The 17843-nt window shown below is 35.6% G+C and overlaps 1 protein-coding gene across 11 annotated transcripts in view; it reads right to left on the reverse strand.

Annotated features, from left to right (window-relative positions):
* NCOA3 (nuclear receptor coactivator 3) overlaps window positions 1–17843 on the reverse strand; it is a 52470-nt gene that overhangs the window by 2577 nt on the left and 32050 nt on the right. For all 11 annotated transcript variants that reach the window (XM_030231494.2, XM_030231493.2, XM_030231497.2 and 8 more), the window contains 16 exons: window positions 17211–17383; window positions 15653–15753; window positions 14528–14702; window positions 13780–13968; window positions 13468–13569; window positions 12565–12705; window positions 11224–11371; window positions 9958–10346; window positions 8835–9715; window positions 7144–7279; window positions 5968–6156; window positions 5212–5451; window positions 3703–3829; window positions 2826–2997; window positions 1777–2073; window positions 255–359 (listed from right to left, as the gene is read on the reverse strand). In XM_030231494.2, the coding sequence (XP_030087354.2) occupies window positions 255–359; window positions 1777–2073; window positions 2826–2997; window positions 3703–3829; window positions 5212–5451; window positions 5968–6156; window positions 7144–7279; window positions 8835–9715; window positions 9958–10346; window positions 11224–11371; window positions 12565–12705; window positions 13468–13569; window positions 13780–13968; window positions 14528–14702; window positions 15653–15753; window positions 17211–17383 (3565 nt within the window). The remainder of the gene's footprint in view (window positions 1–254; window positions 360–1776; window positions 2074–2825; window positions 2998–3702; window positions 3830–5211; window positions 5452–5967; window positions 6157–7143; window positions 7280–8834; window positions 9716–9957; window positions 10347–11223; window positions 11372–12564; window positions 12706–13467; window positions 13570–13779; window positions 13969–14527; window positions 14703–15652; window positions 15754–17210; window positions 17384–17843) is intronic.

Consider the following 17843-nt stretch of genomic DNA (forward strand, 5'->3'; position numbering starts at 1 on the left):
CAAAATATTAAGACAAAAGTTTTCATTAAGTTATCATTAGTGCTAAACAAATGAAAATATTTACATGAAAAACTTGGCATACTGAATTTACAGCATGACCTAATGAACAAATCCCGTAGCAATCTCAGCAATAAGGGAGGCAAAAAACCCCTTTTTAAAAAATTATGCAGAGGAACAAAACCAAAGAGGAATGCTGTAAAGCCATGAAAGAAGGTTGGAATTCTAAACAGATGGCTACTGCAGTAAGTACTTACCTGGGATCCCACCTGTGGCTGCATAACTGGTCTCATCACTGAGTTAGTACCACTGACTGGATTTTCCATTTTTATTTCAAGACTTTGACGGGTCTGATTCATAAACTTGGAAAAAGACATTTTAGCACTATTAGCTTGAAAATAACAGCATCTGAACAAACGGCAACTCCTGCAAAAACACTTTCTTTACAGACCTCTTGAAAGTGCAATGGCTAATTTTTGCCTTGTTTTTAAAGAAACTATTTGTTTAAACAGCTCAAACACACAAAAAGAAAAACCCTTCAAACAATGCAGCATTAACTGGCTTTGTTTTTTTACTTCCTTAAATTATCTCTCTTGTAGAATAAAGAGCAAATTATCTATTTGTCTTAAACAATGTCACAGAAAACCAAGAGAGAACACTGCCATTCCATGTATGGAGAGGAAAGGGTTGAAAAATGGAAGATTGGCAAGGAGAGAGAAAAGGAAGTTGTTTTTAGAATTGCTTTCTCTCAAGGACCAACCAGGCACCAGGGAGATGTTAGCAAATACTCTGGCTATGAAAATTCACATATTTATGTTTGCTCTGGGATGTTGTCTGTCTATGGAGAAGAAAGAGAATTTTCTTACAAAACATAGCAGGATGTTATGAATGACTTTTGAAAGCCTTTCCCATAGACTTGGGCCTCTTTGTAAAGGTGGGGGAAGGGAATAAGAGTATTTGGAGATGGGAAAGTACAGCCTGGTGAAGGACTGCATGCTCCAGGCCCTTTTGCTATGGAATGAAGGGCTCAAGCCTGGGTGCTTTTTGCCCCTTCTAAAATGAGCTTAGCGGTGTATGTGTCTCTGTTTTTTCGAATCCAGGATGATGGAATAAACCTTTGTACTTCAGCCGTGTGTTGTTGTTGCCTTGGCATGTATTCTGTTCACACACCATGTCACACAGCAGTAGTTCAGTTTTCCTAGTTTTATTTGCATACTGTATTTAATATCAAGCCTGCATTTTCACATGGGCAATTCACTGCTGAAATCATGCACCAATTTTTTAAGCAGTGTTTTCAACCTAGTGTTAAGATCTATGTGGCTGTATCTATTCTGTCACCTTTCATCTGAAGAAAATACCTAAAATGACATCAAATCACTAAATGGAAAGCAAACCCCTATACTGATAAACCCAAATGATTAGTTAGAAAACACAGTGAGAAAGAAGTAACACCTGATTTACAGTAGAAATACAGCACAGATAAAGAGATCATGCAGAGTTACATTGTACCAAAGCACTGTTTTAGCTAGCAATCATTTTTTGTGCTGCAGGAACCAATCCAATCTGTAGCTAGGGAGGCTGATGAAGGAGAAACACTTGTCCTAATAAATGTTCTTCTACTCCTACAGCCATCAGGCAACTCAATGAGAAGCACTGTCAAAATAAAAGATCCACCCTCTCAATCATTTGTTGCTACATACGTAAGGCAACACAATTCCGTGTGCAAGTGATTCCATTCTGAAACATGAAGGAAGAGTAAATGCAGGAGCAAAAAATTACCTGCTGTCCCTGGAGCCTCTGCTGGAGCTGCATGCGTAGCTGCTTTGGTGTGCTGGTCCGAGGTCTCATCACATTTGCTCGGGGATGGATACTTTGCAGAGGAAAATTGCTCGGTTGGCTCATCTGGTTCATCACTGAATTAAAAGATGGCTGTTGTCCCTGGACGTTACTAAAACTTCCTGGCATTGCTGCCCCTTGCCCTTGATAGGGTTGACCATATAACAAAGGCTTCTGGTCAATCATAACTGAAGATTCCTGACCTTGAAATGAATCTTGTTTGGGTTCCAAAGCTTGTCCCTTCAACAGATACAGAAGTGCTTTCACTAGCAGTATCTACAGAATTTCCAAAGTAGCAATAAAGCTAACTCAGCATAATACACCGGGCCAGCCATTTCTTGGGTAGAACATAGCGTGAACAGCTACAGTTAGTTCTGTTTCCAAACTAATTAAATAGCAAAAGTGATTTATAATAATAATTCTTTTTAAAATCAATTTTGCTGCACACTTCATACACAGGCAGACCAGTGCCACTATTCAAGCCCTGTTTGTACAAATGATGGTGTCATGTGGGTCTCAGCAACCCCCAAAGTACTCACAGAATTTCTTTTTCTATTTACTAGCCATGCAAATTCAACCTGGAACTGAAGGAGAGGGAAGCATCCACATCACTGACAGTCAAAATATTCACAACCTAAGCTCAGCTCACAGCAGGCTATTAAGGAAACCCAACAGAATTCTCAGCTTATAGAATTATAATGAATTACACCCCAAACTCCACCTATATATATACCAAGGCATTAAACAATAAACTTCTGTAAGAATATGCCACTTTGTATTTCTTGTCATGCAAAAGAAATTTAATCCATACTGAGCTCCTCCACTGAAAATCACGAGTCAATATAAACATTTCCTAAGGGAAATATGTATGAATATGAAGATGAGGATGTGAAGAAACAAAGCAAATGAGGAGGCCCTCTTGACTTTCTTTTAAAGTAATACAATTATATTGGTCTTTGGAAAATAAATGGCAAAAAAACCTGTTTACTTACTTGGTTTACAAGATCAGGAATTCCTAGTGCTCTGTCAATTTCTTCCAGACTTGTGACATCTGTATTACTCAACAGTGTGTGCAGCTGATCCAGAAGTGCCCTTTCATCATTCTGGCCTTCCATATTTGGTGCCGAACATAAGAGATCATCCAAAGAGTTTCTAACTAATTGTCTATAAATAAAAAAAAGAACACTAAAATCATAGAATCAATAAGGTTGGAAAAGACCTCCAAGATCATGGAGACCATCCTTTGAGGGAATACCACCTTGTCAACCACACTTAGAGCACTAAGTGCAACATCCAGTTGTTTCTTGAACACATTAGGAATGGTGTCTCCACCCCCTCCCTCGACAACCCATTCCAATGCCTAACCACTCTTTCAGTAAAGAAATTCATTACAACCATTACAAGGAAAACTACTGTTCTTATATAATATATTGACCTGGGTATGATTTAGTATTATAGTCACCCAGACAACCAAAGTAAGACTTTACAACTTAAGTTCAAAATTTATGTCCTAAAATGTCTAGTCACCTTCCATACATCTTTAAACACATATAAATTCTGTTTTCTCCTGGTTTTGTCATATGCCACAGAGATATGATTTCAGAGTCTCCCGTGTCTTTTTTCTGTGCCTCCCAATTTAAGGATTGATAGATTTTGTTAACAATGACTTTTGTGGAGCTGGGTTAAAAAATATTGAGTGTCAGACCACCAGCAAAAATGGAAACATTTCTGAAACATTCCAGAAGTGGAATTCTGCCTCCAATCTGTTATCCCCACTGCGTATGCTACGCAATTTTATTTTCAGGTCTTACATTCTTCTGACGGACAGTTTTGTATTTAGAATTACCTTAAAACCTTCCCCTATTCTACCTGTTTTGTGAACCCCGTGACACTTGCTCCATGGACATCATATTGTCAGGCCACAATCCAGGTTGGTTAGAAGGTCCAGGCTGTCCATAGGGATTACCTCCCATGTCAATGTTTATCTCATTTGGCCCTGCAAGGTAAAACATTTGTGTACTTTTTAAAAGCTGAAGGTCTCATCTTGCTCTCCTATTGTTCAATTAGGATGATCACACAAATTGTCAAGCAGTTTTGTGAGCTTTCCATTATTATGTTTTACAGCATATACATAACATGAACTCACAGTCAAGATAATTTCACATTTAAAATAGACCACAGATTTCAATACAGCAGACAGTGATCTAGACCTGCTACCCTGTTAGAGCAGGGTAATCCTTTAGTCTCTAAACAGGAGCATGAAAGACACAGCACCTTACATGAAAAAAGCCCCAACAAAAATTCTGGACAATGACATCTGGGTACCAGCAAATACACACTGTCATAGTGACATCAAAGTCTGGCATTTTGAATTACAATACAGAGTGGAAATTAAAAGAAACATACAGTACATAACATTTTGCTCTTTGGGAGTACTTTTTTCCCTCTATCTATCCAGGGACATACAGCACTACATAGGAGAGTTTATGTCATCCCATTATTTCCCAGCATCTGTATGAATCACCTAGCATCAATGATTTCTAGGAAGCAAAGCTGGAAAATTCTGACTTAGTCAGAACTGCACAAATTTCTTCTGTATTTAATCTTATATCCATTTGGTGCATTGAAATAGTAAGTCTGTTTAAGGGAACTAGTGACAGCCTTGGTAGCTTTCCATGGTAAGAAAGGAATGCTATCTGCTTAAGCTGGTTTGGGGCATACTGGTATTGGCATAATAGACTGGAGAACTTCAGCTCTAGACTAAACCTTTGTTAGACATATAAAACAGAAAAAACCCACATGCTTTAAGAGTGTTCATATTTTATACATACAGCCTATTTTCGCTCACGCACATAAGAATATTTCGAAAAAACAGTATTTGCAATGTGGCTTTAAATGAAATTTGGCTACTCCATGTAAAAAGAATTTTGAAATACTTGAGAGAAAAACTTTAAAAGACATTGATTACCAAGAAGTTAACAGGAGGGTAAAAAAAAAAAAAAAGCATCCATATCAAATAGGATGAATTAAATTAACCACAATGCTCGTATCTTTACATATGGAATCATAGATGCCATTTAGTTCCTGGAATTTAGCAAAGAAGTACTGCACTAAAGAAACACACATAAATTATTCCCCCACCCAATCTTGGGACCCAGAACAAATTATCTGTGTATGAGACACACAGCACCAGAAGAAAATAAGAACATCACCAAAAAGTCATTAAATGTCACAGGGAACAATAAGAGTCTCTACCTCAAAAAGCCTTTAAATTAAAATCTAGCATTTTACCAATAGGACAAGGATTCTTATGATGAATGCTTACTAAGAAACCAGGGAAATAGTGTTACATGGGACAATAAGAAGTTAAGAACTTACTCATGTGAATCATTTGCTGTTGCAGCATTGGCCTACTACCAGGTATGCTGTTAGAGCGAACAGGCAGCCCAGGCACAGAGCCAGCCGCTGGGGGCCTCGGAAGGGTTGTACTAAATTCAGGTCCTGGTCTCAACATTGCAGCAGAACTTGCAGATTCCAGTCCATTCACTTTGGAGTTTGGCAAACCCCAGTCTCCTGGCTGATGCTGATTCATCGCCACATTTCTGTGGGGAGCACTTGCTATAATGAAGAACAGAAAAGACAAATATTTATTATCTGGAGTACATTATGCGTTTTGGTTTTCAAATTATTTTGCTATTTCATACAAGCGCACCTGCTAATGTCAGAGCAATTGATTGACGTCCTACAAAAGCATCTAGAGCTCACCATGCCAAGTTCTAAATCATACCAAAAAAACTATACGAGTCTAAATATATGTAAAATTCACAATGACAGGCTGCCACTGAACTGTTCTTGTTTCTATATATCAAAAGCACATGTTAAACTAAAAACTCAAAATAGTAAAAAATAATATAACTACTTATAGTAAAGTACTAATAATGACACAGGTAGTACACTGTTATGTTCTTATCATTTTAGCTAAGATAATAATTCAGAAGTATTAATGATGATAAATTTAAAATTCTTGAATGTTAAAGTTTCTTCAAACTGAAATTTGTATTTTAGTCTTGCAACTTTTTTTACATTAAAGCTATTTCCTTTACAATGAGAGCTGTTTGTATACAACCAACAAACCCAGATTTGCTCCAAAATTTTCTTGGTTTTCAATCGTTCTTGGACTTCCACTCATCAAGTTTTGCTTTTGCAACATGGAGAATGCATTGACATTCCTCACTGAAGCACCTGAGCCCATAGGGCTGTCTAAAGACATGGCTCTGTTAAAAGGTGGGCGAGTAGTCTGCACAGACTGGGGACTCTTCACACCTGTTAAAGAATTAAAAGATGCATGCAACTGTACATTTTAAATAAAATATGCTATTAATGACTTAAATTAGTCTCATCTCTTTATGAACTCATACACTTGATCTTACTCAAGCCAGGAACAGTTCTGTTGCCTACGTTTTCACAACAAAAATTCCCATTTTAAACACATAGTTAGGACCTTTTGCAGAAAAAGTAAAAGGCAGTTCCCTGTGGCCCTACACAAAAAAAAGAACTGCCTTTCAATTTAAGTTCTGTAATGACACGGTGTGTTCCTGAGCATTTGTAGGTTAATTGTCCTCTATGACAATTAACCTACAAATCACTGTGCTTCACAGCCAATAGTATCAGTGACCTTACATGCTCTTGTACCTGGTTTTATATTTTTCATTATCCATGTTTCACCTCCTTTGGTTATCTCAGCAATCCACTGCCCTATTTAATCAAGAGATGACCAGTGTCATGACAGAAAGCAACAAATGCCATGACGCTGGTTTATCAGCTGGGTTATCCTCCCCTCCTACTAAGGAAGGGCATTCCTTTTGATGTCAGGGAGCAGTAGTGATTAGAATTTACTGGCCACGAGATTTTTACACAGAATAAGAAAGAAATTAAAAGCTTGTCACCAATCCCATAATATATCCCTAGTCATCAGCGAGGGATAACAATTGTCAGTTTTAATTTACAGCTCACAAAAAATCTTTCCTGATGACTTGTCTCTGAGAAATCTACATTAGACAAAGCCAGAATAAACCATAAAACAAGGAACTGAATATTATTCATTGTCTATATAGTAGGCAAGTGCTGTCAAGACAGTTAATAGTGTACATAATAGCCTGTGAAAGCATAATTAGCTATTTTGCATTACATTTGTCCTTGAAGATATGAGATGAAGAAGGTATTCTCTAAGGGTATGAGGGTGCATTATGTTTACATCATGTAAGAAGAAAACCCTACTTTTAAAACCAGGGGGTAGATTTAATTCCTTACCCAACAGGGCATTTCCTTGAAATAATGCTTGCTTTGTTCCAGGGTTATTTCCATTTGCAGACACAGCATTATTGTAAAACTCTGAACTAGTAAGATCACCTAGAATTGCATCCAAATTATCCAAGTCTCCATTCATCTGAAAATGATGCAGTAAAATACCAAGGTTATTTACTCTCATGTGGCTATAATTCAATTTTTACTTAGATCCTTGCTAATCTTAAAATATATGACTGGGAGACAAATGTTTTAATTCACTGACACTATCTGGAGCTACCTTTTCACTTCCAAAGAAATTCCGATATCATTTAGATTCCTTTTTTCTAGAGATTTTCTTTGGGTAATTTAGAGAATTTGCAGAAAACACACATAACTAAAATGAAAAGCACTCCTGAATATAAATATTTCAAACATCACAAGTTACAAAGATAAAAACACTAATGAGAGTGAAAAACATTGAGAATGTGTACCATTCAGTGATAAATAATGTATATATCATTCACAAAAAGCTAATCGTGAACACAACAAGACATGAAAATTAAGCACAGGTTTTTCCCGTCAGCTGGAGCCCTAACTTTACAAATTTGCATTTAAATCAGATAGAGCTTCAATAGAAAATAATTCATATATAGTGGATCGACATCTTCATGAAAGAAGCTTTTCTGATTATTTTAATTACATCTCAGCCGCAAGTACTGAAACTACATGTTGTGTACTACTAGAGAATTGATAGTGACTTTTCCATAAGTAGTATTCAAACAATGTTATAAGGTGTTTTATCATCAGCCAGTAGGTAATACAAAAAAAAAGTGGTGATTTTTTTTTTTTTTAATTTACCCAGTTATTACTGATTTGGGAAATTCAAGGTCTAAGAAATCTATATATCTTCAGTAAATTCTGCCATTCTACCATTCATAGTTGTTTACTATGAAGTTCCAAATCTTAGGACTTAAATACAAAATAATTAAATAGAAATTATAATTTTAAGAACATCTCCTTCCTAACAAGTGTACTGCTGATTTCAGAATAGTTGCTCCATGGTGCTAGTTTTCTGTATTATGACATTTCTCAGAATTCCAGCTCATAATAAAATGAATAAATGTATATATACACTTATACATTTTATTATGTATGTATTTGAATGCTGGATATATATATTTTTTTTCCGTCATTTAAAGAAAGAAAAATAGTGCTAAAACCAATGAATGAACTAAACCAAATCATGGCTATTTCAAATATTACACATTTTTGTGTATTGTTTATATTTTCAAAACAAAATCATGTTTTACCTTTTGCTCTTGCATTGCCAACTAAGTACAGAGGCAGTTACGGGCCCATTTCCTACTAAGCCATAAAACCAAACACGTGCTAAGATCTAATTTTAAGGAATAATGTGCAAATATTGCCTTAATCATACCATAACTTAAAAACATTAGTCCGGGACTTCAGGACATCAGATTTGGTTTTATATATATATATATATATATATATATATATATATATATATTCTCTTGTTCTTTTTGTTTGTGTTTTTTCACTCACAATTAAATCCAAGTTTATTGTTTCACATCATTTCCACAGAATCTTTTTAGAAATGTTTACACATGCACACTGTAGAGTGTTCTATATTTAGTAGTTCACTTAATAGCAAAATACTGGTTAGCTCACTGACATAATTTTACATTATACTGTACCTTCTCTGCTGGCTCAATTTTTATTTTCATCTCTTTTTCTTGACTTGAAGTAGGAATTGTAGAACTTGTGCATTGTCCCATCTTACTATCCACACATTCTACTTTAGGCTTCAACTCTTTGGAAGGCAGTTCCTTAATATCATCTTTATCTAGTAGATATCTTAGTAAAGCATTGTTTTCTTTCTTCTTTGGGCTTAGTTGTTCCTGTTTGACAGTGCCTTCTCCACAGGAGGTTGAGTTACTAGCATCGTGATATGTGTCTTTACCAGTAGCTTCAGCTGTGATCTTGGCCACCTCTGCTGGAGAATTACCATTCTGCAACAATTTATGTAAAATCCTGTGCTTCTCTTGGAGGAGCGACCCATGCATGTTTGAGGAGGAAGATACCCCTGCAGATGTTGATGAGGAAACTCCAGAAGGACTGGTAACACTGGTAGAAGATTCTTTACAATTTGAGTCTAAAGGCGAGTTTGATGCTGTAGAATGTCCTCTTTCATCTGAGGAGCACGTAAGTAGCTGAAGGAGTTTTTTATGCCCTTTACTCTCAGATGGTCCTCTCTGACTTTCAGATGCCTCCAGATTTCCCTCTTTACTATCTTTTTCACTAAAGAGATCTCTGCTGTTTGACTGGCAGATGGAACTTTCCACTTGGTTTTGTTCACAATACAAACCAGAAGGGCTTTTGGAGTCCTGGGTACTTGTTTTAATTTGCTGAGTTACGCTAATGTTTGGGGAATTATCCAATTTTGGACCCGGTGAAGAAAGTGTTGATAAAAGGGAATTTCCAACACCCTCACTAATGGCTTGCAGAGCACTGAGAGAACTGCTAGAAAAAGTGCTGTTGCTAGTGTTGCTGGCAGATCCCATTGGCGAGTGCATACCTGTATCATGTGACAGAGATCAAACTTATTAGATTACAGTACTGCCTACGTGTACTCTTCCTTTGGATTATGTATGATTGCCACATTGAGTTAATACATGAAGTCAGGTATACTACATTCAAGTGACACATATAGGGTCATATAGAACAGTTAAAATGGATGAAAGGTGGAATTTAGATAAAAGTGAGAAAAAATAGCTTAAAAAAAAAAAAAAAAAAGAGCTTATAGCAAAAATAAAATACCTGTAACTGGAGAATACTGGTGTGAACTCATTTTTGGACTCCCGCGATTCCTAGGAGATATCATTAGATTCTGTTGGCTGGAAGTTAAGCCAGGACTGCCATGCGGTGGGCTACTTATATTTAACCCAAAACTGTTACTCTGATAAGCAGAGGACTGCAAGCCAGTTCCAGAGTTCACTGGCCCCATATTCCCAGGGCTTCCATATCGAGTGCTGGTGAGCTGACCCACTGCATTGGGATCTCCCATCCCATAGGTTCTGCTCTGCATTGGCATGGCTTGACCAGGTGACATGTTCATAAGACCATTAACAGAGTTTGTGTTTCCAGTCACAGGTGTTCTGATGTTTTGCCCAACAGAATTAGGATTTGGCCGATATCCATTTTGTTCTCTGTAAATTCAACATCAGGCCCAGAAACCCAAAGAAAACAAATTAAAACCTTATTTGGAATTATGTGGTACAAATACATTATTAATTATTTGCCCAAATATTTTTTCCAAAAAATAGCAGAGAGAATTCAAGCTTCCACAAAAGCAGAACTAAGCCACGACATTCATTTATTTACTACAGAAATGTTTGATCCTTTGAAGGCTTTGAGTTATAAGGACATACAGTATCACTGCCTCAAAAGGTTTTATCAACGATCAGATTATTAATCAGATTTATCCATTTTAAGATCCTCCTTCTTTCATTCCCTTCCTGAGTCAGTGCCTGATACCATTCTACTCTGCACATTAGCAGTGTGTGATCCTTAACAAGCTCAGTTTACTAATTTTAGAGCATCTGGAGGCGCTCTAATGCCAGGAGACAGAGTCCCTCCAAAGTGACATTTCAACTATTTTTGCAAAGAACAAGAACAGATCATAGGAAATACTACCTAAGGTACATTTCAGTTATTGATTATGCATCTGAGAGGGTTTTGTCGTCTTTTCAATTGGTCTGCAAAAGCACATGACTGAGCATTTTCAGTGTTTCATCAATGCTACCACAAAAGACTAATATAAATATAGCATAGGCTTTGAGCAGGTATTGAGAAAAAAATTCTCTTTTGACTGTGACTGTCTTTCTGCCACATAGTTAAAATGGGATTCTGTGAGGTTTACACATTTATTTGCATGCTATGCAGCTGTTTCCCAAATTATTCCCCATCTGAGTTTTAATCAGGTAAAATATTTTACTATGCTATTTTTCTCAGGTTGTCTTCAAGGTCAGATGTATTTTTTTAAACTGTGACACTTAAATCATAAACAGATACTACTAAGTTCACCTCTGAAGAAAGTGGGTAGAGACAAATCCATGGCGGTCATTAGTTACAGGATTTCGAAACAGTTTACTCTTCGTTTGTGCTGTCACTATTGTACCATCCGCTAAAGAAAATCTATACAATGGGGTTTCAGCATGACCTTGCGTATAAGCTGTAAAGGGAATACACAAATATAGTTAATATTAAAATCTCAAGAATTATCAGTATGAATTATAAGGTATTTTTGGCATACTACCTTTCATTTACTGAAGATTACCTCCCTCCCCAAAAAAAAACCACAAAAAGCTTTAAAAATAAATAAATGAAAAAAGAAATGAATCAATAAATGAATGGATAAATAAATAAGACCTACACAAAACATATACAGAGAAAAAGGAAGTATTTCACTATTTCTCCTCTGTCAATAGAGGGAAAATAAAAGCAAACAAAATTATTTTGATGCTGCAATATTTTGTGCTCACCAGACACAACTGGCAAAGTTCTGCATTTGTTAACAGACTTCCAAGGCTAGATTATACAGTCCATGGCTCCTGCTTGGGGAAGAATTTTTAAGTTTGCTTCAATCAAAAAGAAACTACTGGTTTTAAATTAAGCTTCAAGTCTTTTGTTAATTTAGGATTCATTTGATCAGTCATGTTGAAGAACTTCCAACTGAATGGAAAATCCATTTTCTTGACAGTATGAGTTTCTCTTTATTTAAAATCACCTGTGCTTGAATTACTTTGTAAATCCTTCAAAAATACTAGAGTTTGGAATAATTAGAAAACATTATCTTTCTTCCAAAGACTGTGGCTGTACTTCACTTATCTATCAAGGTTATCAAATTAGCATTACAAAATATGTGGCACTAGAACACTCAAAATATTTTGAGCCCTGTGTCTTGAGAATAAGAAAAAAGCATCAACACAACTGTTATCGCTTTCAAAGAGTGGCTCTTTAACAAAGGAAAGAGTGAAATAAAATAATATCAAACTAACATTAACCAAAAATAACAATATAATGATAATTAAAGATGACATATCATCATAGAAATATAATTGTCTCTGTCATTGCTGTATCCATCTGTGGAAAAACAGCTTCCTTGAGGACCCCAGATCATGTATCTGGTATTTTCCATGTTAATTTCCAAAACAAACACATTGAAAAAACCAAGCAACTTCCAGCAGAATTCCTCATTCTCAGGAGGTCATCCTTCTTCAGCTTGTAAATGAATCACAGTAATTAACAAAAACCATGGAAAAAAAGGAACACAGGCAGAATCAAGCTTTTTTTTTTTTTCCTCCAGAAAAAAATGCAGCTCCTAGGAGAAGCAATGTGACCCAAACATTGTAAACTGATTTTTACCTTCGTGATAGTGGCGTTTATTTGACCATGACTGCCCGTCATTGTTGCATAAGAATCTCTGAATACAGCGACGAATTATATCTTCAAAGCCAGGTCTCATGGAAGATCGTAATGAGTTTGTATCAATGTTGACAAGTTTGCCTTAACAGGAAAGAAAATATACAAGTTAAACTCTTTATGACTGCAGCAATTCTTTTTGTATAAATATAGTGCATTTCATAAAGCTCCAATATAACCCTTTTAATCACCAAATTCTGATCATGCAGAAATTACATTTATGAATTGTCTGCCATATGAGAATATGATGCTGCTTGTTAAAGCATCACTATTCAAAGGGATTTATGTAACTGAGTAAGAGGAAGCTAATCCCCCACAGGTCAATGTCAGAGCTTTAGAAAACAGTAACTTACATCTCTGGTTATGGGCACCTAAGGGATGCACACAGAGTAAAATTTTTAAAAATAGCGACCAACTACATCAAATGAACATCATAAAGACAAAGTCCCACTTAGATTATACAACTCTTTCAATTTAAACAGCATAAGCCACTTTAAATATTAGTTCATGTATAAAATATAAACATTCTAAAGGACTTCCAGTTACAACCTAAAACACATCTTCCACATAAAGGAAAGCAGAACGACAACCACTTGAAATGCTAGCTAAAACACAAGTAATGCTTTTTACCAACCTACCAAACAGTCACATAGAGAAGAAAATGCCTCCCACAGGTTTTATTGCATCTCACTACCAACAATGGTATATTGAAAAAAGCAGTTGGGAATTCTCAGTATGAATTCTGTTAGTCACTCCATATACACCATACACACTCCATTTATTTAAAACAAGAGCACATGGACAAAGAAGACTCCTTCATACCTTCCTCTTGGGTATACTTCCTACCTGAAAGATCATGTCTTGTAATAAAGCTCTCTGGATTTGCTGGAAACACCCTTTCTGCAGTTGTGATACGACGCGCCACACAAATCATGCAGGACTGCAAATCTGTATTTAAAAAAGAATGTTTCTTCTTTCATCATCCCATGTTTTACTGTGTTGAAGAATCTAATGAAATAGCTGAAGCATCTTTTGTTGTTACGATGGAAGTACAGAGAGTAAGGATTAAAGCTGCTTCTTTCTTGAAAATGGTTTGCTAAACACCAAAGAGCTTTTTACAGAAATTTCTATGCATGACAATTCCACAAAAATTCCTACCTTCCCCCTCTTCCATCATAGCTCTTGGCTGCGATAAAGCGAAGCACTGCATAGTTTCATATCTTTGACGTATATCCTGGTAGCCACCTACATCTTCAAAGAGGTCATGAGAGCTTTTCACCATCATCCGGCAATTGAATGTATGGCTCTTCTGCCGAGGTGCTTCATTACTCCAAGAAACTCCATTAACTTAAAAGAACACAGTAAGAATTCATATAGATTTTTAGATACAATCAACACAAAACTGATTCTTCTTAATCTAGATACCATGTTCCTAGATTACAGATAATAAAGAATATTTTAAGATGCCTTCTCAATATACCATCAATATAGCTTGGTATAAAAGTAGGAATATGGAGAACCAAGGGAAAAAACACTCTTTCTTTTGCATGACACTTTCAGTCACTTGAAGGAGTGCTGGGAAGTCACTGACATATTTTAAAAACAAGCAGTTCCTTTAGCCAGCCTTTGTGGTATTAGGGAAGGTGTTCCTTTAGTGTCGCTCTTTTAAAGTTATAGGTAAACAAAATGCAAAGGCTAAAGTAAAGTGTGAATTTCCGGCACATTTATTTCTGATGGCATGCTATTGTAAAAACACAGTAATATTTATCAAGATTAAGATATTCTTGTAGTAAAATATTCTTTATATAAGTAATACGTTTGGAAAGGTTATCCTTTATGAGGTATTTTTGTATTCTTTGATTGTTTTCAAATAGTCTAGTAAGTGTAGTAGATAAACTTTTACTACCTGAAGATGTAGGTAAGTTTTTAAGAAAGTCCTTCCGGTCTTCTTCATGCAAGATACCATACACACTTGTATTAACCAAATCTTCTTGTTTATACTGCAGATACTGTGTGACATTTTCTGATACAAATACTATGTTCCCATCTCGATTTACAACAAAGAGGAAGCCATCCAATGCCTAAATATTAACATGACAACATAGCATGTAAGACATATCAACTAATTCTCAACATAATTTAATTTCAAATATTGTGTGAGTGATAAATGTCAATTTATAATATATTCACTTATTTTTAAGGATAGAGATGAAGTTTTAAATTCTTCTTTGAGGAAAAGTGTGTCTGGTAGGGAATTAATTAAATAATAGTAATTAATATGTCCATGTGATATTCCATTCAGCTTTCACATTGATAACCAGTCTTCTTCATATGAACACTAGATCACGAATTTGTACCATTAATTCAATAGTTAGCAAATTGAAACAAGAAGTTCAGTAGAAACAAGCAGAGAGTCATGAACATGAAGACATTTCCACTATCAAGTGATGAGATAGGAGGATCTAGCCAAATACTGTATGTTCTTAACTGAAAGAGAAATTCAGTATCTATGTTAAAAAACTAAGCTTCAAAAATGCTTTCGTGAACTTGTATATATCAGATTGGTTTTCTAGGCATAAAGAAATGCTATCTGCTATGTACCTTTGTTTACTATTAATCTTGGGTTTTTTTACTTGACGGCAACATTAATATGAATGCTTCATAATTTAGTAACACAAATGTAGACACACACATAACAAACCTCTCCTCGCAAAAACTCCTCCATTTAATGTCTATCCCCTACAAGAAATAAAGTATTCCTTGTACAAATAAGCATTGCTTCAGTAGTAATTTGCTAATGAAGTATAGGAACATTAGAAAAAGTCAAAGGCTATTCTATTTCCTTCTACAGAGAATTTCAGCAAAATTAAGAAAACATGATAGATTTTAATCTTGAACCTTTCAAACATACTTCTGCATGTTGCTTGCATACTATTTTATTACCACAGGATTGCATACTTTATTGTAATATTTTCCCCTGCCATAATTATTTGGTTCCATATGGGTTTACTAGGGCCTAATTTGTACTTGCCTGTAATAAAAGAGGTCCCAATGAATCCTTGTCAATAACTCCTTGACCCGTGGATGATACATCAGCTTTCTGAACGTCATCATCATTAGAAACTGTTTTTCCTGAAAGCCAAAAGATACATTTTTGTAAAGTAACTTTTCATGTGATAGCCACATTTTAATATTTTGAGTCAGATCCTAGGGAGAATGTGAAATAAAGGCAAAAAGAAGCACAAATGAGAGAGGAGGGCTCACATACTGTTGGTCACTAAGACCAGAAAATATTTCATGGCCACATAATGCCAAAGTCTTTGCTCACATAAATTGACTTGGCAGTTGAAGCTGACATGATGAACTTGCTTTGTGAACATTTCTTGTTGTTTTTCACTGCCTGATGAATACCTGCTGAGTCTTTCAACAGACATTAAAAACCCTCATATATCTCTATCTTATGTTTTTATTTTGATCATCTCATTGGTCACAGTCTTCAGATGCCATCACCACTGTTCTACAAAAAGGCTTTGATTCATGTTAACAGCTGTGTGCCTGTATGTGTATATACGTGTGTGTAAGTGTGTACAAGCGTATAATAAAGTTATATTTAAATAATCAAAATATCCTAAGTCAATTTATCGCAGGGGAAGGTGGAATGGGAATCCATGCCATGCAGCAAAATTACAGAAAAAACACCTTGAGCTTTATTTTATGGTACTTGCTGGCTGGTTAAGCAGACCACAAGAGGAGTACAAGATCTCTACTCTATAATGAAATATTAGAATACACTCAATGACACTACAAAAAAACCTTAAAAACAGAGGATGATTTTGGAAAATTGGTTTAGCATAAGATGTGGCAATTTACCGCAAGAGATAAGATACACACAGCACATTCAGTTTTTCTAATACTGCTTGGGAGGCTAGTCATTGGGAGGTAGAGATGGGGGTGGAGTGGTGTTTAAGAAAATAAATTATATATACTCCTCATTTCATATTTCAAAACGCGGGCTTTGCATACACCTGTTGATTAAAAAAAATTATTATATCACTTGGGTTTACCCTAGCTGACAGAATTTACCCAGATATGATGCATTGCTTCTTTCTCCTTTGTTGAGTTTGCTATATTCTGAATACATTCAATCACACTAAAAAAGCAATTTAAAAAATCCATAAAAATCACTATCTCTGATTGGAGACTTGCCCATAAGAAAAGGATAGGTTTTCTTGAAGTGAAAGGCAATGGCATGTATTCTTCATACCAGTGAGTATTTGGAATAGAGTACAAGCAGATGGTAGAGTACCATCTCCTCTTTTTTTAACTTGTCTGTGATACAAAACTGGTAAGAAAGGCCATACAAGGTTTTAAAATCCTGATTCCCAATAAAAAGTGATGATAAATACTTGTTTACTTTTAAATAGAAAATGACTTAAGGCTCATTTAAGGTTTGAATCAAGTCAAAGTCCAAAGACCTGCTCAGTTACATGCTATAGTGAAAAACACTAAATTTCCCAAGCAACTATTGCTACAAAAAAAGAATCACAATGTAATTAAACTATTAATTTTTACTTAGCAGGGAACTGTACCTTGCTCTTTTATTTGTCGAATCTGTCTCACAGTTTCTTTTAAGATAGCACATTTGTCTGGTTTGACATTGAAATTGTCAATGTCACTCAGATTAGCAGATATCAGCTCAGCCAGTTCTTCAATGTATTTGCTTTCCTGCTCACGTCGACGCTTCTCACCACTGCAGACCAGACTAGGAATCAAAAACATTATTTTGTACACTTATATACCTATACAAAACCTGCGCTCACTCTGTGGACAGTAATGTACTTCACTTAACACCCACCCATTAAACCTAGGCAGCAGTTTTTCTTCCAACAAACATGAATCTGAAGGGTAAATGTGTGTGTTTTGTTACACTGCTGTTTGGTTTGGGGTTTGTGTTTGGTTTGCATATTTTTTAAGAATTTTAAGTACAAATTGATATCATGAGAACAGAAGAAACCTATTAATAAAAAAAACCTCCTGTTTTTACTCTTTTACTGTCAGATTTAATGAAAAGAGCAGCTGCTTTTGTTATACAATTATAGCACTCATATAGAAAGTATATTTTAATCTTAGAAATTGCTTTACAGTTGCTTAAAATTTACTAGACAAACAAAACTAAATTTTAGTGTTCTATTAACTCTCTTCAGTTTGATTGTAAAGAGATG

The sequence above is a fragment of the Serinus canaria genome, chromosome 20 (assembly GCF_022539315.1).
Source record: "Serinus canaria isolate serCan28SL12 chromosome 20, serCan2020, whole genome shotgun sequence".
In the NCBI taxonomy this organism is placed as follows: domain Eukaryota; kingdom Metazoa; phylum Chordata; class Aves; order Passeriformes; family Fringillidae; genus Serinus; species Serinus canaria.